General features: G+C 35.4%; 1 protein-coding gene and 1 long non-coding RNA gene across 2 annotated transcripts; both read right to left on the bottom strand.

Annotated features, from left to right (window-relative positions):
- Nucleotides 1–329: 329 nt before the first annotated feature.
- Nucleotides 330–1,641, bottom strand: LOC141663805 (uncharacterized). The gene is made up of 2 exons (XR_012551668.1): nucleotides 1,077–1,641; nucleotides 330–868 (listed from the first exon to the last, which is right to left on the bottom strand). It is a non-coding gene; the product is annotated as an uncharacterized LOC141663805 (long non-coding RNA).
- Nucleotides 1,642–9,820: 8,179 nt separating this feature from the next.
- LOC141665225 (uncharacterized) lies at nucleotides 9,821–25,533 on the bottom strand. The gene is made up of 5 exons (XM_074471202.1): nucleotides 25,306–25,533; nucleotides 25,129–25,206; nucleotides 24,811–24,918; nucleotides 24,043–24,170; nucleotides 9,821–10,316 (listed from the first exon to the last, which is right to left on the bottom strand). Exons 1-5 carry the CDS (start codon nucleotides 25,516–25,518, stop codon nucleotides 9,821–9,823), a joined length of 1,023 nt encoding a protein of 340 aa, XP_074327303.1. The 5' UTR covers nucleotides 25,519–25,533.
- Between the last annotated feature and the right edge of the window lie 661 nt (nucleotides 25,534–26,194).

Here is a 26,194-nt window from a genome sequence, read left to right as displayed (position 1 = left end):
TATTTGGAAATTATTTATTTATTTATTTCGTTTATTTTCGTTCCGTGTCGTGTGCCCGTAAAGCTAATTGAAAATCAAATCTGAAACTAATGATATTCATATTTTTTCATATTTGTATGTCAAATTTTCGCACCAAAACATAATTATTTGTGTTAATTTTGTAACGTATTCCCTTATGTCGTATATCAAAATAAACAAGTTTATTGCTTGACATGATCAAAATGTCAATTCAAAAATAAGAATTTCATTAATTATGTAAACCGAATTTCATTCCAATAAACTTCTGAATATTCCAAATCATTTTTAATTATATATCACATCCTCGATACTTCCCCAAAAGCATGTGTTTTTATTTATGCATAAATATACCGGAATTATTTCTACATAACAACGAACATCCATAAAATATCACCATATCAAGTAATTTTCCTTACGACTTCCAGATATGGGGTACAATACATTCTAATCTTCGATTTATAAATTAAAAAAAACCAAAAATTTATCTGTTAGTTTATATAAGTTCAGTCATGCGATCACGGTGATGCATCGGCAAGAACATTTATAACCTTGGAATAAAAGGTTGACATGAACGGAACATTTCTGAAATAATTACTTGGATCCTTTTCGATTGGAAAGGGATGAAGAAGAAAACAATCCCCTGGATTTTTTCTTTGAAATAACTGGCTTTGGAAGATTGTATAATTTATAGTTATTCAAGCCACCACCATAACTCTTGCATCCATTGATTATCTTTCTTTTGTTGTGGTTGTAAGCACTTTCTTTCTTTGCAACTTCTTCTATGCTTCCCACCCTTGACAAACAACTGAATGATTGAGATTTTCCTTGATAAAACTTTGATAACCCTCTCCTGAAAATCAGTATTACACACTAATTACATACAAGAAGCCGTTAAGTAACTGTTTTATCTAAAACTGTCCGAGTTAAATCTCTAACATGATCTTAAAATAAGAACAGCATATAAATGTCAACTAAACAAATATGTCGTAAAATTTAAACCGACCTCAGCTCTATTGCGAGAAATAGGTAATTTATTTTTACGAAAGAAATGAGCTTACTTGATCGGTAATTGGGACATGAGATCGGATAAATCATACAAAGATCCACTTGAATTTGCAGGATTAGACGTAAACGATGAAGATGCATCATCGGACGTGTCTAAAGAAGAAGATATCGAAGATCCATCTGAATTTGTGGAAGCTACTCCAATAGACGATGATTGATCGGAATCACAACTTTGCTTTTCAATCAAATCCCATTTCTGATCATGTTCCAAATTTCTTAAAAATATAGATTGCTCTCCACACGAGCCTTGAAATAAATGGTTTTTACCAGCTTGATCATGATTCATTGACATCATCATAATCCTATGTATTTGTTTCCTCCTTATGTGAGAAAGATGATAATCCAATAAGTTGAAAAGGTAATATTAATTTTGACAAGGTGAAATAAATAGCAGTGATGAGCTGAATGAATGTATAAATCTGCTTTTATAGGATGAGCATGAAATATGTTTGGTTTTTGGGGAGCTTTGCAAGAAACTTTATAACCATACAAATGGGCAAGGGGCCATGCATGCATTGAATAATGTGTGGATTAGGTTTTTTTTGCTTCTTAGTTATCCCCAAATGGTCACCTTGAAAATTTCCATTTTTTTATATGTTAAAATAATTAAATTCTAATACTTCAAACTAATATTAATATTGTAATGTTTTTTTATTCCATTACTTTATATTCTCCATATTAATGTTACAAAGAACCTTTTAAAAATTAAAAATAAATACGGATACAAAATTAGTTTTGAAAATAGTTAAAAAAAATGTGATGTGTTAGACCCTTATTTGCTAAATTTGCTAAATAAAAATGAACCTCTTACGTTTACACCAATAACACTAGATATACAAAAAATGATATAATAAATTGTTACAAAATGTATGTCATGCCTAATGTGGCAGTATTAAATAATTTTATTAAAAAAATTTATTAGTGCTTCTTGTGTAGATACAGGCAGGGACGGAGCCAGAAATCGAAGTCTGGGGTGGCGAAATTTTTTCGGGAACAATTAATATATATTTTTAATTTAGTATATATTAAATAAATTAATAACTATTATTTTTAACAAATTCAATATACAAAATATACTTGAATTCGTGTATATAAATTCATAATTATTGTGAACATCATTAATATTAGTACTAAATTCATAAAATTTATACATTTTTGAGGGGGCGAAAATTGAAAATAAATAATTTTTACTACTAAGTATGTAAATATATAATTTATTTTCATAAATTATAATATAAATTTTATTATTATACGGGAGTTTGGGGCCGCCGGCCGACCCCTGCCTGGGTCCCTGGATACAGGAGGACTAATTTGATACTTAATATTTTGTAACATTTTAAAAACCAATTTAATATCATTAATATTGTCCTAACTTTAATTAAACTATTTCAAATGATCACAATTTGATGGGAAGTGTAGAAAGTGCAGAAGAAGGCGGAGGATAAGAGGATAAGGTTGACAAAGGTGGGAACCCGTCCATTTCGTCCTGCACTTTTCCTAGTCACCATCTTATCCCACACTCCGTCTTCTCTTCAATTTAATTTCTCTCTCTCTTTTTTTTTCTATATATGTGATTGACAGTTGTATTAAATTTATAGACAAGGAGATAAGTAAACCAGTTGACGAGACCAACAAAAACATGGTATTTGTAAAACAGAGGAAGCCCCTCGTTTTGCTTTTTATTTTCCACCAAGGCTAGCCTCGGCTACCAAAATGTACTTGTTCTGAACTTTTTATGCTTTATTTTTTATATTTTGTTTACTGAAGTTCCAAATTTCTAAAAATTACAAACTAACATTCGATTATATATAATTTTCAGTCACTAAAGAAGATATTTTTTCTGCCACATTCTACTATTATCTTATAGAGATCGATGTTCCTAAGTTTATCTCATAAACATTCAACGAATTTTAAAAAACTTTTATAATAATTTTAATGCTATTTAATATTAAAATACACTTATATATCAGATAATACCCTTCTTTTCTTAGACCATAAAAGTATTATCAAAAAGGGAAAAGACCACACGGCCACCGACCGAATCATATTTAAAATTGCATTTTATCATCTTGAATTAGCTTTGTGCCGGTCCTCTGCACTGATGATTTTTATTTCTTTATATAATTGTTTTTGAATATTTTTTTTTTCTTAATTAAATTTTAATATAATAATTTTATTCTCTAAACAATTTTTTTGTTTTTCAAAATAATAGATTTTTCAAAAAATTATACTTTTTATATTTATATATTTAGTTATTATTATATTTTTATATTTGACCTTAACAACCTAAATATAATATAAATATTATAATTTATTTTATTTCATTGTTGTCTATTTTTTCACATTATAAATTTGTAAAAATAATATTTTAATCATACCACATAATATATTTATGTAATTAATTTTTTTTTATTTATATATTTTCTTTTCAAGAGTTTGATCAAAGATTGAGAAGTTGTTTGGACTTTCATGTGTAACAATATTTTATATTCTTTCCTATTTAGTAATGATTTTGAAAACAATAATAGTACCTTTGTTTACTAATCAATTGTGATAATACTTTTAAATGTATTCTATGGTATTTGTATTTCAATTTTGAATTGTAATAATTTATTATTATTATTATTATTATATTTTTTCCTAATTTTTATGTTTTATAGAATTCATGTACTCTAAATTTTTTAAAATATAATCCGTAATTTTCTTATTTTACAAAATGAAACAAAAAATATATATACATAAATTCAATCTCAACGTGTTCCTCATTTTATAAGATAAAAATTAAAATTATCTATTCAAAAGTATTTTAAATGAAACTTACCCATTCCAATTTTTTTAAGAAAATGATACTACTTTAACCCCGATTAACAAATGATTTGTTGATTGTTACTTATATTTATATTTATTAAGATAATTATTTCTTGTTTTATATATATAACACTTTTAACATTATTTTATATCATTTAAAATATATAATTGTAGTTCAAATTTTAATTAATTACCTATTGCATTTGTTATACAGATTATTAAATATTACAATAAAATAAATATAATAAATATAATCAGTAATGTATTTTATTAAATCTGTATTTTAATTTTGAATTGTAATAGATTTATTATTATTATATGTATTCCTCGTTTTTTATCTTTTAGAGGATTAATGTGCTCTAAATTTTTTAAAAAGCAATCCGTAATTTTCACTTTTTACAAAATAAAACAAAATAATATAATATTTATACATAAATATAATCTAAATATTTTCGTTATTTTATAAGATACAAATGATTATTATCATTTTAAATCAAACTTACCCACTCCAATATTTTTTTTTTTAAAATGATACAACTTTAACCCGATTATAAATTATTTGTTAATTGTTACTTATATATATTTTTATTAAGATAATTGTTGTTTGTATTATATATATAATATATTACTTTTAATATTATATTATATCATTTAAGAATATATAATTATAGTCCAATTTCTTAATTAATTGCCTATTATGTTTGTTATACATATTATTAGATATTACAGTAGAATAATAGAATAAATGAAATAAACATAGTCTATATTAAGTGTCTCCCACCAAAACACCCTTACTCCAATTTTTTGAAATATAATAGTTTATTATTATTATTATATTACTTCCTAGTTTTTATATTTTATAAAATTCATTTTTTTAAAAGACAATTCATAACTTTCCCTTTTTACAAATTCAAACAAAACGCCTATAATATTTATACCTAAATATAATCTAAATATGTTTCTTATTTTATATGATAAACATTTAAAATTAATTTTTATAAATATTTTTAATCAAATTTTTACATTTCATTTTTTTTCTTTTTAAAAATGATATACATTAACCCGATTAATAAATAATTTGTTAATTCTTACTTGGATTTATTTTTATTAACATAATTGTTACTTGTAATATATATAAATATTTTTAATATCATTTTATATCATTTAAAAATGTGTAATTATAGTTTACTTTTTTTATTAATTACCTATTGTGTTTGTTATACAAATTATTAGATGAAATAAATATAGTATATAATATATTTTATTAAATTTGTATTTCAATTTTAAATTGTAATGATTTTATTATTATTATTATTACGATTATTATTATTATTATATTTCTTCCTCGTTTTATGTTTTATAGGATTGATTTTAAAAGTACTTTCACAACAAAAATATAAAGTATTTTTCTAAAAAAAAACTTACTAAAACCTAAAAATTATGAAATATTGGCAAGATGCAAACAGCAAACAACTTTCCAATTTTTGATCAAACTTTATTTCTTATTTTATATGATAAAAATTAAAATTATCTTCTTAAAAATTAACCCAAAACAAATAATTTGTTTAACTTTTACTTAGATTTATTTTTATTAAGATAATTATTATTTTATTATATATATATAATTATTTTAATATTATTTTATATCATTTAAGAATGTGTAATCATTGTTTTTTTTGCCAGGAAACAGAATAATATTCATTACTTCAAATCGTTTGTAAGTACATGAATCAAATCTGGACAAGCTTCATTTGCTTTCCAAATGCGGTCAACTATTGAATAACTACAACTCGCTAAAGAGTGAGCTGCATCATTCGTAGATCGCTTAAAAACTTAAGGATAACTCGTTTGCCCTTGAGCTCCTTCATCAGAACCCTACATTCTTCAATAACCTTTCCGAAATATGAAAACAAGGTTGTTGTACCTCTAATGGCCTGCACAGCAACCAAACAATTTGTTTCTACAACAACATCAATCAAATGCTTGGACTTTATCCAACTCAGTGCCTCATGTATCCCCACTGCTTCTGCGAATTCTGGGGTCACCTTTCCTGGCTTACAGCTCGATCTAGCCTCCACTAAATCTCCTTGATGGTTTCGGGCAATAAACGCAAAAGCATAGCATGAAGAAGCAAGAAAAATGGCAGCGTCGGTATTTACCTTAGTCTTATTAATCTCTGGAAATGTCCAGTGCTCGTCCCCATCATGAGGTTCTAATAATCCCCACGATCGGTTAAAAGTTTTATCCTGAGCATCACGCCACTGACTAAGAACCACTCTAGCCAACTCTACTACCTCCCTAGCTTCCATACCCTTCTGTGATCAAACCAAATTGTTTCTACATTTCCATATAGACCAACATAGAAGGACTCCCATACACCTCTTCTCGATCTCCCAGATGTCAAAAATATTTGTTATCCATGCAAGAAAATTGCCCGTGTAGTCTGAAGCGCCACTACCTCCAATCAGGTCCCAATAAGACTGAGCAAAAGTAAAAGAAATTAGAACATGATTTGCACTCTCAGCCTCTATATTACATAATGGACAGAGAATATTAACGTTCACTTGCTTCATACATAGCATATATTTAGTAGGGAGACAACCTGTACTCGCTCTCCAGATAAAGTTTTTTACTTTAGGTGGAACTTTTAGATTCCACATTCTCTTCCAAAAATTTGAGCTACCAATAGTATCTGCATGGCCCTTGTTTTCTTGAATAAGAATGTATGCAGATTTTACTGAGTATTGACCAAGCTTCTCCTTTCTCCAGTACCAACCATCATTATCCTCGCCCACAGAAGTAGCTAAAATAAGGCTTGTGTCTCTCTGGTTAAAAATATCTCGCACTAAGTCCACATCCCACCTCCTCTCTCCCATTACCATCAGATTTGAAACTGTTTTTCCCTTAATAGCTTCATTTCTTGTAGTAACATATGGATTTTCGATATCAGGTATCCAAGGATCATCTACTATACTCACACTGCTTCCTTTTCCCACCCTACACCCCATACCCTATTTTAAAATGTCCTGTGCTGCCAATATGATTCTCCATACATAACTAGGACTTGCCCCCAACTTGGCACCCAGAAAAGTATCATTAGGGTAATATTTTGCTTTAAATAGTCTTTCCATTAGACTATTCGGTTTAGTTGTTAACCTCCATCCTTGTTTTCCTAGTAAAATGACGTTAAAATCATGTAGGCATCTGAAACCCAAACCCCCAACCAACTTAGATTTACTCATCCGCTCCCAACTCATCCAATGGATGTTTTTATCTTTCATACTAGATATTTTCCACCAAAATTTGCACATCATCTTTTCCATATCCTTGCACATCTCAAGCGGAAGGAGAAACACACTCATAGCGTAATTTGGCATCGACTGCGTAACAGTTTTTAATAAGATTTCCTTACCACTTTTATTTAGCAATTTTCCATCCCAACTTTGAATACCAGCCCTCATCTTCTCTTTTAGATATCCCAACATAGCTGACTTATTCCTCCCTATGCAGTTTGGTAAGCCCAGATAGTGACTGTTATCGCCTGCTTCATGAAACCCTAAGACATCCAAGATCTCGTTCTTTGTATCTGTGCGTACATTGAAAAATACGCTAGATTTTTCCACATTAATCTTCTGCCCTGATGCTGTTTCAAAGTTTGCTGATAGATTCATTATTTGGGTGGCTTCCTCCTTACTAGCGCGATAATATATGTAACTATCGTCAGCGAAAAACATGTGTGTCACCATTGGAGCACCCCGAGCCACTTTTATACCTCTGATCAACCCTCTGTTTTCGTAGCTCTTCACCATAGCTGGCAGTCCCTCAATACAGGCAAGAAACAAATAAGATGAGAGTGGGTCGCCTTGTCGAAGGCCCCTCTCAGGTATTGTATTTCCGAACTCCCTGTCCCCGTAGGCGATTTTAAATCGAGTTGTCGTCACACACTTCATAAACAGTTCGATAATTGAATTTTTGAAACCCATTTTGCAAGGAACTGCTCGCAGATAATTCCACTCCACACGATCGTACGCCTTACTCATGTCAAGTTTAAGTGCCATCCACCATTTCTTTCCTGTATTTTTCCTCTTCATATAATGCATAATTTCATATGAGATCATGATATTATCTGAGATTAGCCTTCCTGGGATAAAAGCGCTTTGACTCTCAGATATGACTGTGTCAATAACCCCCTTCAACCGATTTGCTAGGACCTTAGACGCTATTTTGTAACTTACATTGCACAGATATATAGATCTAATATCAGTCATGTATTGAGGATTCTTCTTCTTTGGAACAAGAACAATATTAGTATCTGTAAGACTCTCCACAAAATGACCTGTATCAAAGAAAGACCTGACCAGATTGACGATGTCCACACCAACAATACCCCAGTATTTCTGGTAAAAACATGGGCTCATACCATCCGGACCTGGAGATTTATCTGGGTGCATGTGAAACAGTGCTTTCTTGACTTTGATTGCTTCAACTGGTTTTACTAACAAAGCATTCTGAGCATCTGCAACTGATCTTGGAACACACTCAAGCACCTCTTCCCAGCTTGAATTTGTCATTTTAAACAACTCTTCAAAATAATTCACCATCACATTATCTAGGCCAGTATCCCAGTAAACCATTTCCCCTCCTTATTGAACAAAGATTGAATCTGATTATTTTTTCTCCGAGCCTTTGCTGTTGCGTGAAAAAATTTACTATTTTTATCGCCTTCTCTTAACCATAATTGCTTGGAGCGTTGTTTCCAAAAAACTTCCTGCTGTGTCAAAACCTCTAACAGCTCTTTAGTTGCCTTCTGGTGTCTCTGGACTGCCTTAATATCTCTACTACCCTTCGTATTGGTTATCACTCTCTTGCACCTGTTAATTCTTTCTTTGAAGTTACCTGTAAAATCTTATCCCCAAGCTGAAACAGCCTCCAGGCACTTGCTTATTTTCATCTACAGGGTTTCTTCTTAATGTTCTGTCCATGAATCTTTAAAAAATTTGTGACAAACTGGCTCTCTCAGCCAAGCGTTTTTAAACTTTGGTCTTCTTCTCCGTGAATAGTTCTGGCTATGACTGGTTCAAGTAAAATTGGACAGTGATCAGATGTTGTAACTTCTAGATTACTCAACTTAGCATTCACGAATATGTCTGTCCATGCCTTAGTAACCAGAGCCCTATCCAACCTAATTTCACCCCATTTACTCGTTCCATGCCCCCTCTTCCATGTAAAAGGGTAGCCTTGCAACTCCATATCTTGAAGTTCACACTCATCCAAAACTTCTTGAAAGCCTTGTATCAGTCTTGCCGGATAAAGTCTCCCTCCTCTCTTATCAGCTTGACCAAGGACATTTTATATCCCCTATCAAGCACCACGGGATCTGATTTTGAGAACATAGCAGTCGAATAAGGTTCCAAGTACTTTTTCTTTCGATCTATCAGGTTCTCCATACAGTCTAGTCAGCCTAAACTCATTCCATCCTTGCGCTTTTACTGGCACGTCTATATGATTATTACTGTAGGTCTGAACTGTGATCTCGTCCTAATTCCTCCACAGCATTGCTAGACCTCCCCCTTGCCCTTGACAGTCCACCGCGAACATCCCTTCAAAACCTATTGATTTTTTTGCTTTCTCAACTTTTTCTTTGTTACATAATGTCTCACAAAGAAAAATAATGTTGGGCTTCTTTTGGACAACTAGGTCCTTTAGGAATTGAAAAGCCCACGGGGTCCCAGGCCCGTGGCAATTCCAGCTTAAAATACTCATAATACCCAGCGGGCCCGATCCACGAAACCTGCCCCAAATTCATTTTTTGACACAATATTTTCCACGAACATTGTATCCTCATTATCGGACTCCTGTTCTATTTCTGTATGTAAGCCCATTATAGGCCCATCTCCTGAATCTGTTCTCCTTTTCTTGCTCTCTAAGATTACACTTTTAGCCCCGTATTCATTTTCCCTCCTTCCACCTGGTTGTCACTATTTGAATTTCCTGATTTTACTCGAGGCTCTTGATTGTGATACATCATATCCCCCTTTTGTAGCACCTCATAATCCATCCTTCCCGCAAAACTAGGCGCTAATTTATCCGTTTCAACTGTTTCCTTTGATTTCGCTTGAACCACACCTCCTGAGGTCCCTTCTCCAGTAACTATCTTTTCCGTTCCATTTCTCAACCATTGAGATCCGACTAGGTTAACTAGCCTACGCAGGGGAGCCCTCATCCAAGCTCCAAACGGCCTATTTATTTCATTTTCTGGTGTTTCAAACAGCTTACTACAGAATTTATCCGAATGCCCAAGGACACCACAGATAAAACAAAATGTTGGCACGTTCTTATACTTAAAAGTGAACCAGCTCCATTCGTTACCGGATTTTCTTACTTTCATTCTCCTTGTTAATGGATTTGAGATGTCCAATGTAACCCTGATGCACATGTATTCACGTAAGATACCTTTGTAGTTATTTGGACATGAACTTACGTACTTTCCAACTTGATTACCTATCTCCATTATGACCTTTTCTGATATGAATTCTAGTTGCATATTATGGATTTGAACCCATAAGTCTATGAAAGGCATATGTTAAGCCTATTTGTTTATTCGAGGATTTAACTCAACTCAAATAAGAATGTAATAAGTAAATAGTGGATCTATCGTTAGAGAGATCTCACAGAGTAACATCTGTCAAAGGGTTAAGAAACATTATTCATCTACAGACTTGAAGACTTAATTCACTGGAAGAAGCTCAAGAAATTGATCAAGCCTCAGTGATATAAATCAAGATTGTGGATTTAATCAAGTGACAGAGATCTCGTCAGGGTATCAATTAATTACAAGGATTTAGTCTGAAGAAAATCAAGAGTATCAAGGTCAAGGCTTGAAGAAACGTCACGGAAGTTAGTCACTCATGAACCAGACAGTACATCGAGTGTCAACGTTGAAGTGGTGGAATTGATTCATATATTTCAGTGATTTTCAGAAGTTTTACAGAAGAATGGATGCTGCTCAGGGTTAGTGTTAATTCTCTATTAATTAATTAAGTCATATAATTTAATTAAGAAAATAAATTATATCTGCAAAGATTAATTTATTGATTAATTAAATTAATTGATTAATTAATTCAGAATTAATATTAAGGTTTTTCAGAATTTTAATTGATTTAAAATCTGTTATTAATTCAAAAAGACAACTGATTGTATTAGTATGACAATCGGTATGACAATCAATAGTCATACCGAAAGTCATGCTAATTCAAAAGGATTGTCTTATCAGATTTTTTATTACATTAAAATCTATTATTAATTCAGTAAGACAATCTGATTTTGAACTACTATGACAATCGGTATGACAATTGATAGTCATACCGAAAGTCTTGCTAGTTCATTCTGATTGTCTTGCCAGTTCAAAGAGATTGTCATGCCAGTACATTCTACTCGACTGTTGGATTAAAAGAAGCAGAAGGAGCAGTTCATTCAAATATCATACAGAATACACAAGTCAAGAACACAGCAGAAACAAAAAGCAAGACATATCATTTTTCATCTGCTTTATTCAAGATCAAAATTCTAGATTGTAAAGTTAAATCCAAACCACTAGAATTATTTATCTTGTTCTTGTGTAACAATCTAGCGGATCAAAATCCCTAGAACTTAATCTCAAATCGCTTATAGCATTTGATCTTTTTATTGCAAAAATAGAAAAAGTTCATGTTGAATTTATTCTAGATTTGTGATAATTGATTTGAGATTAATCCCTTGTAAACGATACCGTTGTTGTAACACCTTTCAAGTTTAATAATAATTTTATTTAACTTGAATTTTGTTTCACATTTTTATTCCGCATTTTATTCGATTAAACGGTATTGTTTGTATTCAACCCCCCTTCTACAAACATATTGAGACCTAACAATTGGTATCAGAGCCTTCTGATTAACGTACAAATCAAGATCCTAGACTTTTGTGTTTCTTTCACTCCTTGAATTTTTTTATTCACTCAAAAAATTCATAATGACTACACAAAAAGTTGGAACTGTTAAAATTCCACTTTTCGATAAAGAAAATTATGTTATGTGAAAGAAGAAGATGCTACTGTTTTTACAAGTTGCTAATCCCAAATATCTGCAAGTGTTAAAGAAGGGTCCAAAAATTCCTATGGTTATTGAACTAGAGGTAATAGAAAATGATGTGGTGATCACCAAAGCGAGAACTTATGTGAAAGATCCTGAGGATTTCTCTCCTGCTGAAATAGAAGAAGCCTCCCTGGATGCTAGCCTTCAATTAATTTTAGTAGATTCCCTTGATCCCTTGATGAATAGACATGTGATGAATCGTAAAGATTCCAAACATATCTGGGAAACTATTGAGGTTATTAATGAAGGCACAAAGGAAGTTAGGGAGAACAAGTTAGAAATCCTAACCTCTGAGTATGAATACTTTAAATCCAATCCATGAGAAGGAATCACTGAAGTGTTTGAGAGGTACAATGCATTGATCAACAACCTGAACATTAATGATAAATACTATTCCATCAGGGAGGTCAACAAAAAGTTCCTTTTAACACTGCCAACTCATCTTGAACATAGAATCACTGCCATAAGAGAAGCAAGAGATCTGAGTGAGATTTCTTTGGATAGGCTCTATGGTGTGTTAAAGACTTATGAGTTGGAGCAGATTCAGCAGAAGGAAGTTTACGGGAAAGGAAGAGTGGTCAGCACGTCTACTGCTCTAGTAGCTGATGAACAACAACAACAACCTCAATATCAACAACAATCTCAACAGTCAGAAAGAATGGTACAGTCTTCAAAGGTTGAAGAAAATGTGATAGTAGCAGAATTTGATCCTCCTACTACAAATCAATCAGGAGATGATTTTTATTCCTTGGAAGAACTGGAGCAATTGGAGGATGAGTCAATGGCCCTGATTGTCAAGAGATTCTCAAATGTCAGATTCAAAAGGAATCCCAAGTTCAAGTACAAGTCCAATTACAACAGATTCCAGAAAGGTGGATCTTCATCCTCTAACACCAGCAGTGGTGGGTACAAAACAGGGATGATTGATCGAAGCACCATTCAATGCTTCAACTGTAATGAGTTGGGACACTTTGCCACAAAATGCAGGAAGCCAAAACAAGTTAGGAAGAACTCTTACGATTTTAATCAGAAGAGTAAATCTGAAAGGGCTTACCTGGCAAAGGGAAGAAGCTGGGATGATACTGACAGTGAAGATGAAGAAGTTGGGAATCTTGCTCTCATGGCTAGTGATGCAAACACCTCATCATCAAGAAAAGAGGTAAAATTTACTGATGCTGAATTAGTTTATCATCTAGGAGGTTCCTTAGATTGTGCTCGTCGTGATAATGAATTGTTAAATCAACAAATCAAAGACCTTGAGAAAGAGGTCAATGAATTAAGACTTGTGCACATTAATCAAGATAAATTAAAAGAACAAGTATCTTTTCTAGAGAATAGAGTTGACTGTTATAGACAACTTGAAACTATTCTCAAAGACAAGATCACCGGTCTTGAGGCTAAGGTTAAAGCTTACTTTAATTCTTGTTCGAAGTCCAAAGAGTTTTACAATAAGCAAGCTGTTAATCAAACATCTGAAATAGGTTATGATTACAATGCTGCTATTGGAAAATTAGGCATAAACTCCCCTCCTCATGTCTGTGCTAAAGGCAGGGAAATACCACATGTGCTTAAGGGTGTTGATGAACCCCTCTATAAAGAATCAATTGCTGAACCATTTGATGAGACCTCATTTATTATTCAAGAAGAAATCCTTGCTGAAGATAATGCTAATGAGAAAGCTGTCTCCAAGTCAAGTGTGTCAAAAGTTCCAGTCAAGGTTGTGAAAGCAACTGAGACTAACTCAGACACACATGAGTTGGATAACACAAATGCCATGTCTACCATGCATAAGTTGCCTATTGTTAATCCCTCTCATAAAGCATGTGGTGTTCCTGATTATATGTCTTGTGCTTTTAATCTGATGTATGCTTATTTTAATGGTAAGCATGTTTCTAATGATAAGACTACTCCTCGTCAGCATGTGAATAATAGAAAGCATGATAGGTCTAAGACTGCTAGTCCTCCTAAAGCTAGAAAGGAGACATTTGTGCCTAAGCCTAAACAGAAATTTGTCAAGGCTGTTCACAAGGTCAAATGTCCAGTCATTGAGAAAGTTGAGAATATTAAAATTAAGAATGTTGTTTTGCCTGATAAAGGCCAATTTTACAAATATGTCGGACCCAGCCAAGCTTGGGTTCCGAAGAAGGTCTAATCCATTTATATTGCAGGGCATTAAACAGGTACAACCGGTAGTGTGGATTCTTGACAGCGGATCGTCAAGACATATGACCGGAGATAGAGCCCTGCTATCAAATGTGGTTGAGAAAGCTGGCCCAGTAGTTACCTTTGGAGATAACAACAAAGGTTTAACGGAGGGATATGGCTGTTTGCTAGCTGGAAATGTTATCATTGAAAATATGTATGTTGTGCAAGGACTTGAACACAATCTGCTTAGCATTAGTCAGTTCTGTGACAACGGCTACAATGTTTTATTCGACAAGCTGAAGTGTCAGATTCTGCACAAGAAAAGTGAAAAACCCTCCTTAATGGGAATCCGGAAAGGAAATCTGTTCGTAGCTGACATGAACTCTGGAAGCAATCCTGAAGTCAATTGTTTCTATGCAAAGGCATCGTCAGATGAGAGTTGGCTATGGCACAAGAGGCTTTCTCATCTCAATTTCAAAACAATGAATTCTCTTGTAAAAAGAGAATTGGTAAGAGGTCTGCCTCAGCTGGAATTCTCTCCAGAAGGACTATGTGAGGCTTGCCAGAAAGGAAAGTCAAAGAAAGCAAGTCACAGAGGCACTGACACATCTTCCATAACTGATGTTCTGCAATTATTGCACATGGATTTATTTGGACCAGTTAATGTCCTTTCGATGTCAAAGAAGTGTTACTGTCTTGTGATAGTTGATGACTATTCCAAGTATACGTGGGTTTTATTTCTTCACTCTAAGGATGAAACACCATAAGTTGTGATTGATCATATCAAGATGATTGAGTTAGATTCTAATATTCCTGTTATAGCAATAAGGTCGGATAATAGAACATAATTCAAGAATTCACTTCTCAATGGATTCTGTACAGACAAAGGGATTACCAGACAATTTTCAGCTCCTAGAACCCCTCAACAAAATGGAGTGGTAGAAAGGAAGAATCGTACATTGATTGAAGCTGCAAGAACGATGTTAAGTGAATCAGGTCTTCCAATGTACTTTTGGGCTGAAGCTGTCAATACTGCATGTTATACTCAGAATCGAACTCTAATCAACAAAGACTTCATGAAAACTCCTTATGAGATTTTGAATGAACAGAAACCTTCTATCAAATACTTTCATGTATTTGGTGCCAGATGCTTCGTGCTCAAGGATGGAGATGATCGTCGTGGTAAATTCGAGGCAAAGGCATATGAGGGTATTTTTGTTGGATATAGAAGAAGATCATACAGAGTGTATATCATTGATCAACACAAAGTAACTGAAAGTGTCAATGTTACATTTGATGACACTAAACTCCCTAGTATCCAAACTGAAGATCCTTCTGAGAAACTGAAGTTTGATGATATGTCAGATTCAGAATTAGAACATGGTCAAGAACCTGAGTTTGTTGCTGGTGAAGAACCTGTTAATCATGATGATACTCAAGGTAATAGTGATGGAAACTTTGGCAACAATGGAGATACCACTGCTACTGACGGAGAATCTTCAAGTCAACATGGCAACAACTCAGGGGGAGATTTTGAAGGATCATCTAGTAGGACACAACATCCCAATGAATTTCAAGGCGAATCATCAAGATCAAATCTTCCAAGACAGACTGTCTGGAATAAAGCTCATCCTTTTGAGTTGATTATTGGTGATCCAGATGTTGGAGTCAGAACTAGACGTGCTACTCAAAATGAGTGTCTGTTCTCAGGATTTCTTTCTGAGATGGAACCTAAGAAGATTGAAGAAGTACTGACTGATCCAGATTGGGTGATTGCTATGCAAGATGAGCTCAATCAGTTTGAAAGTCAACAAGTCTGGAAATTGGTACCTAGACCTACACACAAGAAAGCTGTTGGTACTAGGTGGGTATTCAGGAATAAACTAGATGAAGATGGTGTGGTTACAAGAAACAAGGCAAGACTGGTAGCAAAAGGGTATTCTCAAGCTGAAGGCATTGATTATGATGAAACCTATGCTCCAGTGGCTAGACTTGAGGCCATCAGGATATTTCTGGCATTCGCAGCATTCTCAAACTTTAAAGTTTATCAAATGGATGTCAAGAGCGCCTTTCTGAATGGAAAGCTGGATGAAGAGGTATATGTAGAGCAACCTCCTGGTTTTGAAGATCCAGATCATTTGGATTCTGTCTTCTTTCTTTTCAAGGCTATCTATGGGCTCAAACAGTCTCCAAGAAAATGGTATGACACTCTCTCTGAATTTCTTATTGAAAATAGCTTTATTAGAGGTGTCATAGACAAAACTCTCTTTTCTAAAAAACATAAGAATGATACTATATTAGTCCAAGTCTATGTGGATGATATAATATTTGGGTCTACTAATGATAATCTCTGTAAGAGATTTGCTAAGTTAATGCACAGCAAGTTTGAAATGAGCATGATGGGAGAGCTGAAGTTCTTTCTTGGATTACAAGTAAATCAAAGGTTAGATGGAACATTTATTTGTCAATCCAAGTATCTCAAGGAACTCCTCAAAAAGTACAATCTAGAGGATTCTGCATCAGCAAGGACTCCATCAACTATAGCTGTCAAGCTTGGACCATGTGAAAACTCCATTAAGGTAGCAGACTAGTCTCATGGTACAGCAAGAAACAGCAAACAGTTTCCAACTCAACGGCCGAGGCTGAATATATTGTTGTTGGAAGCTGCTGTGCTCAGATCTTGTGGATTAAGAACCAGCTACGAGACTATGGCTCTGTATTGAACAAAATTCCTATTTTATGTGACAATACAAATGCAATAGCCATCACCAACAACCCTGTGCAGCACTCGAGGACAAAACACATTGACATCAGGTATCATTTTATTAGAGAGCACGTCATGAATGGTACTGTTGAACTATTTTTTGTTCCAACAGAAGAACAAATAGCAGATATTTTCACTAAACCACTTGATGAATCCACATTTACCAGATTAGTTGGTAAATTGGGAATGTTGAATAGTTTTAGTGATTAATTTAGTTAATATCTGAGATCTGTTCTTGAATGAATTTACAAATGAATTTTTCATAAATGAAAAATTCATTTGCAAATTTATTTTATCATTTTATCATATTTCTTGCTTAATTCTATGTAATTTATATTATCTTATCTGTTTTATTTACTCTTCTTGTTAATTTCAAATATCTCAGAATATTTTATTTTCTCTAAAAATATTTTTCTATGAATTTTATTTGCTAAAATTCAACAGAAATCTATTTTTGGAACAAAAATAATTAATTCTGAAATATTGTCTTTGTTTTTATAAATATTTTCTGTAAGTATATAATTGTCTTTCTACTGGAATGACAATCGGCAAGACAATTAAAATCGTCTTGCTGAAAATCATTTCAGTACATATTTATATATAAATATGTTAATTCTGCTTATAATTGCTTTATTTCCAGAATGACAATCGGCAAGATAATTGAAATTGTCTTGCTGAAAGTCATTTCAGTATATAATTGTGTTATTTTGGTTATCAGTATAGTTTTATACTGGCAAGACAATCGGTATGACTATCAATTGTCTTGCCAGTTATAAACCTTATATATAAATATTTTCCTTTTATTTTATACTGGTATGACAATCGGTATGACAATCCGATTGTCATACCAGTTATACTACTTAATCATTTTTGTGTGTGTTTTCTTTTCATCAGTTCAGCTCTATAGTTTTTTTTAAAATTTTCAACAGTCTTTCAGTTTTTTTTTCTCTCTTCTCTCTCTCTCTCATATTCGAATCAAACTCAACTGCTTCCTTGTCTTCCTTGCTCGAGTTTTTACTCAGCATACAAAAATCATCACTCCTGTGATATATACATACAAGTATATACATACAGAAGTGCTGTTGGATTTTTGCTAAAAAAAATCAGTTTGTGTTTGGTGTTTTTGGATATTTTTAATTTTAATTTTAATTTCTGTTTTGTGTCTTTTGGCTTTTCAAATCTGCGTTTGTGAGTTAAGAATTTTAACGAGATACATTTCTGTCTAAATTTTTCGATTATAATTAATTTAATTCGAATTATTAAATTAATTTAATTAATTCAAATTTTCTTAATATTATTCTTAAAATTCTGAAAGTGTGTGTCTTATTATTATTTTAAATGGCTCTCAATTTCCAAATTGTCGCGCATAATCAGGTTGGTTATTTTAATCCAGAAAAATGTGATGTGGAAAAATTTAAGCCTTGGATTAGATTTTTAAATGACCATTCGATTGTTAGCTCTGCTATTAAATCAAATGTGATTTTAAATGTCGATCTGCTTAGACTGATTTGCACAACCTTTACTGTGGACGATGATTCAAAATCTTTTTCATTCACCGTGGCAAACACACAGTATGTGGTTGATGAAACAGTCGTCAATCAAGCTTTAAATTTTCCTATGGACAATTTCTGTAATTTTCCCTCTGAAAATGATATCACAAACTTTTTCCATGCTATTCACTATCAGGGGGTGATCAATTTAACCAAACTTTCAAAATCCAATTTGGTGTCTGAATGTGACATTTTCTTCGATACACTTTCTAAAGTGTTTGCCAACTGCACTAAATCCAACTTTCACAACATCACTTCCACTCTGCAGTATATTGGTCTTGCGGTTGTTTTCAATCAAAGGATCAATTTTGGAAAACTACTTTTTCCCATTCTCTTAAGACGTCTCACTACTGCTCTACGTGATCATTCTACAAATCGTAGGGTATCATGTTACTATGCTCGTTTTCTCATGCTTATAGCAGATCATCTTCTCACACCAGATCATCTTCTCATGCTCGTCCGCGGCTTCGAGACTTCACGGATGAGGCATCTCCCTGGCCAAGGATAACCTTCCGCTACCAGCTGTTTCTCTAGTCCGTGGACGCAGGTATAGCTGTGGTTCACCCCAAATGTTGGACGCATCCTTGTCCCCCGATAAGGAGCCCCTACCAGATTGCAGGACAAGTGATCCCAAGCTTTTAGGTGCAAAGTGCAGGATACTCCAAAGTCTCCCAACGAGGACACCCGTTGACTACAGAGACAGAGCTCCCAAAGCACACACCAGATTTCACCCCACATCCCCAGTGAGGACACCCATTGACTACAGGAGGAGGCCTTCAGTCCAGGCATACCCCTGGAGGTCTCTGAACACGGACACCGCCTTTCCTGTAGATATGCTACAGGAAGGAGTTCTTCAATAGAGTACCTGCATCAAATAGGTTAGTAATAATAATCTCCCTCTTCCGAGAATCATCCAAAGAACCCGTCCAAGTAACCATGTTGAAGTCTCATCCAAGCTATTTTTCTCACTTAGGGCGCGCCCTAATACCTTAGGGGATAGCTTTCAGAATCAGTTGAACTCCTTTTTTCATATATCAATAGGGCGTGCCTCCTTCACCAACGAGGGCGCGCCTTGATTATGTAAGACGCCGGCATTACTCTTTTCGTATGCATAAGGGCGCACCTCCCCATACCTGTAGGGCGCACCTTCTTCCTTTGTAGTAAATTAGATGCCTTATCTTTTCCTTAATTTTAGGCACCGACATCCCAATTCTGACCAATTGACCCGGTTTTGACCCGAATAAAGTTTATACCAATTTTTGGGCATAACAACTACCCCCCAAATTCCATATGCCATTGAAAATGGGATTGGAATTTTCAACCCCCCTAGCAAACTTGAAAATTTTGTATGAGCATCTACCAATTTGAGGGTATGCCTTTACGAACTTATTCATTCCTCTTTCTTCATCTTGCTATATTTCTTCTTTGAACATAATAGGGCGCGTCTCATGAATCTATACAACAACTTTTACACCCCCCAGCGTAACATCTGCTTCTCATCTTTATAGCTTTAACCTTGGCGTGTATAAAGAGGTTTACCACTTATGCACCATATCTCTAAGCTTACATGAGCTAACTCGGCATAAGAAACAAGAGAAATTGTATAAAAGTGTGCACCTAACTTACCTTGGAAAAACACAATCCATTAACAAAGATTTGAGAGTTTTCTCCAACTTTTTCATCCTAATATTGATTTCTCATGGGCGCGCCTTAAACAGAAAGGGTCATCATTAGAGGGCGCTCTCTAAGGGAAGGCATAACCAGAATAAAAGACCAGTTCTCTGATCTTCAAATAATAAGTAATCTTTGATGAAAGGAGGACGTGTTTTGTTGGTGAGAGTGATCATTCCATGAACAACACAATACCATTCCATATTCGATTTCTTGCTCCTTGTCAAATCATAACTCTAAATCGTTGATCTCGTCTTTTCCACAAGTAGTGTGATTCATTTTAACTCAAAGTCAAAATCTTTACGATCTTTTACAATCATATATTTTTAGAGGGCGCGCCCTTCATAGTGGCGGCGTCTTCTTCAAATAAAATTATCTGTGAATTAGAGGGCGCGTCCTCTTTACGAGGAGCGTTTTGCTTAAAAAAGGTGTTCATCCTTGGAGGGCGCGTCCTTTATATAAGGCGCGTCTACCTTGATAAAGGTAATCATCCTTGGAGGGAGTTTCCTCTGTAAGAGGCGCGTCTACCTCGATAAGGATATTCATTCTTGGAGGGCGCGTCTTCTGGAAGAGACGCATCTACCTCGACAAGGGAAATCATCTTGTCGAGGTCGCGTCCTCTATCAGAGGAGCATCTACCTCGACAAGGTTATTCATTCGTGGAGGGCACGTCCTCTGTCAGAGACGCATCTACCTTGACAAGGGAAATCATCTTGTCGAGGGCGCGTCCTCTGTCAGAAGAGCATCTACCTCGACAAGGGAAATCATCTTTGGAGGGCGCGTCCTCTGTCAGAGACGCATCAACCTCAACAAGGGAAATCATCCTTGGAGGGCGCGTCCTCTATCAGAGACGCATCCACCTCGACAAGGGAAATCATCCATGGAGGGCGCGTCCTCTGTCAGAGATGCATCTACCTTGACAAGGGAAATCATCTTGTCGAGGGCGCGTCCACTATAACAGGAGCATCTACCTCGACAAGGAAAATCATCTTGTCGAGGGCGCGTCCACTGTAACAGGAGCATCTACCTCGACAAGGGAAATCATCCTTGGAGGGCGCGTCCACTGTAACAGGAGCATCTACCTCGACAAGGGAAATCATCCTTGGAGGGTGCGTCCACTGTAACATGAGCATCTACCTCGACAAGGGTCTTCTACAGAATCTTCATGTAATTAAACCAAATCAAAGATCAATATTCTTAGAAGGCTTCTATCTTCTACAAAGCTCAAGGGATGCTGAAACCATCTCATGTAGAAACATCTCTTGGGCATCTCACGAAGTGTCATCCAATAAAGGGCATCTCACTCTCAATATTTTTCTGAGGGCGCACCTTAAAGAAAGGGCGCGTCTTGAAAGACAAGAAATTAGTTCTAGTCGAGCCATTCTTCAAGTACTGACTATGACTCATCTGATCATCAAGACATCTTCATTGAAAACTTCCATTTTTCTTCTGAGGGCGCGCCCTGGGAGGGCAATTCTCCACTAAATATTTCACATGCACAGGGCGCGCCTTAATAGATTGTGATACTGTGCTTCGCAAATCATGAGATTTTTCCCAGATAATATTTCCCACCTGCAAGAAATATAATTAATATGGAACTTTAAATGTTACCTGGAGGATGCGTCCTAGAGGGACGAACGTGTCCAATCAGCAAACTCTCCTGAAATATGTTGGAAGTCTCCTGGGCCTCAGATGTCTTCATCAAGGCGTGTTCGAAGTGTTTGTGGGGGTCTCTGTCGTGCTAAATCTCTTTCACAATATTCCCCCTGCACAAGTCCTAGAAACAATTAACAGAAAACACAACAAAACTAGTCGAGTGTTACCTCGAGGAATCATCTTAACGGCAATGACTAGCTCATGGCAGTAATGCCTTCTTCTTGAAGTGTTCTCCTCCCGATCCTCCTCAGATTTGCTCTTGGTTAAGTCCTCTAAACTGAATAGTGTTCTCAAATATTCTAAATCAAATAGGATTCTTCAGTCTTCTTGTTGGAATAGGATTCTCCAATCTCCTTAATCGAATAAGATTCTTCAATCTTCTAATTAGAATAGGATTCCCCAATTTTCTATATCGAATAGGATTCTTCAATCTTCTAATTAGAATAGGATACTCCAATATTCTAATTAGAATAGGATACTCCAATCTTCAATACCAAATAGGTTTCTCCCAATCTTCTAAACCAAATAGGATTCTCCCAATCTTCTAAACCAAATAGGATTTTTTGGAAAAATTCGCAGCTACTGTTTTCCTCTGTTTTCGGACTGCTCAACTTTTATTCTCGCAATCATATCATCTCCGAATTAAAGAGAATTCAACAAGCTTCGCATAGACTGTAAGATCGTTCAAATCTGACTTACGGAACTCGAGATACGGCCCAAACAGTGTAAGCAAATCGCTTAACCCATCAAATCCGAATTTTGCATCCAACTTAGCTCCTTCACGGCTATGGCTGCAAACTTCAACCTCCATGGCTGGATATCGTCATCCATGGATCTCCCTCGTGACCGCGGATACTACACTCAAATATCCTTCGACCCCCCTGCCGAAAACAGTTATTCACGGATCTCCTTCGTGGTCGTTGTATGCAACTCCTCCGTGACTATCCTTCAATTCTCGCGTCAAAGAACCTTCATCGTGACGAGAAATCTCTTCCTCCTGAGATTATGATCTTGATTAGTCCCTCCTTCTAGCACCAATTTGTTGACGGAGGAATTTGGTAACAACAAAATTTGAGGTTCGTAGCCGGAAACAAGATCTGTGACGGCGGTTCTTCGTCGGAAACGTGAACAGTAGTCGGTGGATCCGATGAACAGTATTCATCGGAAAAGATGAACAGTGTTTGGTGATGGAGATTATTGGGGGCTGAGATTACTTAGGGTTAGTGGTGGCTCCTTTGCGCTCTCGCTTCTGACCCTCTTGCAATTTGCCTACGTATCCCTATTTATAGGGAATCAAGCCCACGTAGTTCTTGGGGAACAAGAAACCTAATGGGCTTAGATTTCTTATCCCGAGGCCCAATGGGAAACCCACTGTAAACCGTCTTCTACTAGTTTTAGGAATGTCCGTCGATGAGACCCAACCACAAAGGCCCAAGGCTCGTCCGCGATTTCGAGACTTCACGGATGAGGCATCTCCCTGGCCAAGGATAATCTTCCGCTACCAGCTGTTTCTCTAGTCCGTGGACGCAGGTATAGCCGTGGTTCACCCCAAATGTTGGACGCATCCTTGTCCCCCAATAAGGAGCCCCTACCAAATTGCAGGACAAGTGATCCCAAGCTTTTAGGTGCAAAGTGCAGGATACTCCAAAGTCTCCCAACGAGGACACCCGTTGACTACAGAGACAGAGCTCCCAAAGCACACACCAAATTTCACCCCACATCCTCAATGAGGACACCCATTGACTACAGGAGGAGGCCTTCAGTCCAGGTATACCCCTGGAGGTCTCTGACCACGGACACCGCCTTTCCTGTAGATATGCCATAGGAAGGAGTTCTTCAATAGAGTACCTGCATCAAATAGGTTAGTAATAATAATCTCCCTCTTCCGAGAATCATCCAAAGAACCTGTCCAAGTAACCATGTTGAAGTCTCATCTAAGCTATTTTTCTCACTTAGGGTGCGCCCTAATACCTTAGGGGATAGCTTTCAGAATCAGTTGAACTCCTTTTTTCATATATCAATAGGGCGTGCCTCCTTCACCAACGAGGGCGCGCTTTGATTATGTAAGACGCCAGCATTACTATTTTCGTATGCATAAGGGCGCACCTCCCCATACCTGTAGGGCGCGCCTTCTTCCTTTGTAATAAAATAAATGTCTTATCTTTTCCTTAATTTTAGGCACCGACATCCCAATTCTGAACAATTGACCCGGTTTTGACCCGAATAAAGTATATACCAATTTTTGGGTATAACAGATAGTAAAATATTGTATGAATTGAGAGAATATCGGAAAGCTCCATGATTTACCTCTCTATTGACATAAGATGTGTAGAGCGTTTCAATGTCATCTGCAGGACCATGTACCTATCAAAATTCAAAACAGCCCACAACTGAGAGAATCTTATAAACATAATAAAGCAACAAAAAAGTGTCAGGAGGAACATATTCAACAACAGAAATGTTAAGGAACTAAAACAGAAACACAAATAAGCAATTGAAACAGAAGGAGCTGTCAAGAAAGGAGAGGTCATGTGAGTTGGCTTGGTTTGAAAAATACTTCTTTTAACTTCCAATCATTTTAAAAAATTAATAGAAGAAGACACCAAGTTAAATATCACATCCTAACAATACAATGGATAACTATAAGAGACGTGCAAGACAATTTCAGTAAACAATCTGTCACCTAATCAAACATAAATGAAATGAGCAGAAGTTACACATAATTTTAGGATTTTCTTTGCCTACGATTCCTCAAACTTATCTTTAGTACTTATCTGCTGAAGTCAAGTTTCGGTTTCTCAATTAGCAAAATACATAAAAAAATTCAGTTCTTTTCCAACGACATCTGTAGTATTGTTTCTGGCCTCTAGCACTATCAGATTAGCAATCTAGCATATACTAGTACTTAAATCTTCTTGTCACTTTCAACTATAAACCATCAATTACAAATAAGACAAACAAAATGATTGTATGAGATAATAGAGAAATATGTCGACATGCTTACCCCTAAACAATGAGAGCCACATGTAAACACGGCAGCATTGGCATCCTCGACCATCTGGTCTGGGTAACCTCGTAAGCGAGTTAGTTGTTTGACCCAAAGTTTGATGATCTATGATTGAAAAAGAATGAGTAGAGCTATGAAATTTATTAAGTTAATGGAAATAGACCAGCAACAACCTTCATTTTTATCTGACACAACATTTTTAATTGCTTTGAGTAAGTGCTGGACCAGTTACATAATTTCTAAGAAAGCATCTAGCAGATTTCGTATTGTGTAGTTAGTACTAAAATTAAAGGCTAACTGAAAAAAAGAAATTACCTCCCTGATACGACTAAGAACATGTTGGCATTTAGAAGCTTCCTCTCTAGTGACGTATAATTTAGCATTACTCAGAAACTGTAAAGCTCACAAACCAAAGATTTTGCTAAATCAATATTTATAAGAAAGATCAGTGCATACATGTACATATGAGTACATGATCAGAAAGAAACATACCTTTTGGAGTTCATCGTTTTGAAAAATGTCAGTATCGGTGGGGCCGGCAAGAGAGATTGGCTTGATGACACCAAGGTGCTGGATAAGACCATCAGGAGGCAGCATGATAACGAAATGTAGAGACTGAAGAGCAAGTGAGACCTGCTGAGTGCTGACTATACAGATGCGTGCACGCCAGAAAGAAAGTATATGTCGGGACGCCTCTGTGTGCATTCTACCGTCCCCCGTTCTCCCTCCGCCCTTGAGCACGTCAATAGATTTATTCTATAGCCTTTGTATGTAGTTGTGTTCTTGTTCTTTTTTTAATGAAGTACATGCATGTGTTTAACATGAATGTCAACTGAAGGACTGAGGTTTTATGTTTGTATCGCTCGGTTTGAACATTACTCGTCTCATGTCCATTCTTTGTTACATTCTTATCGTCCTGTCTGTTATATATTATTTTAGTAGAAGGTTTTATTTTTACTTTTTTAGAAGCATTAAACATGTATTTATTTATAATATATGGTGCAAAAAAGGGTTAATATTTCAACTGTTTAGGACAACTGATTCCAAGGAGGGAAAGAGTTATATAAGTATACATAAATTGTGCAAAATAGTATCACTTGTTTAACAAGTGAAGTATCTACCCGTAAGGATCTAGATAGTTCAGGACGAGTCCTCGTGATCATAACACAAACCAACTGTCAAGGGTACTAAACATCGCCGCGAGAGACCATAAAAGAAAACAATAAAATGAGTTGCAATATTACTAAAATTTCAAATCAATGCAGGCGTCTACGATGCCTCCACAGTTGGGAACAACGTTAATTCTAAAGATGAATTACATTCCATATCTAAGAAAGAAAGGGCAGCCAAAGGCTCCTTAATCATGATTCATGCCAACATA

Source organism: Apium graveolens, chromosome 6, assembly GCF_009905375.1.
Source record: "Apium graveolens cultivar Ventura chromosome 6, ASM990537v1, whole genome shotgun sequence".
Taxonomy (NCBI): Eukaryota; Viridiplantae; Streptophyta; class Magnoliopsida; order Apiales; family Apiaceae; genus Apium; species Apium graveolens.
Note: the sequence above shows the minus strand (reverse complement) of the source record. Positions and strands in the feature narration are given on the sequence as shown.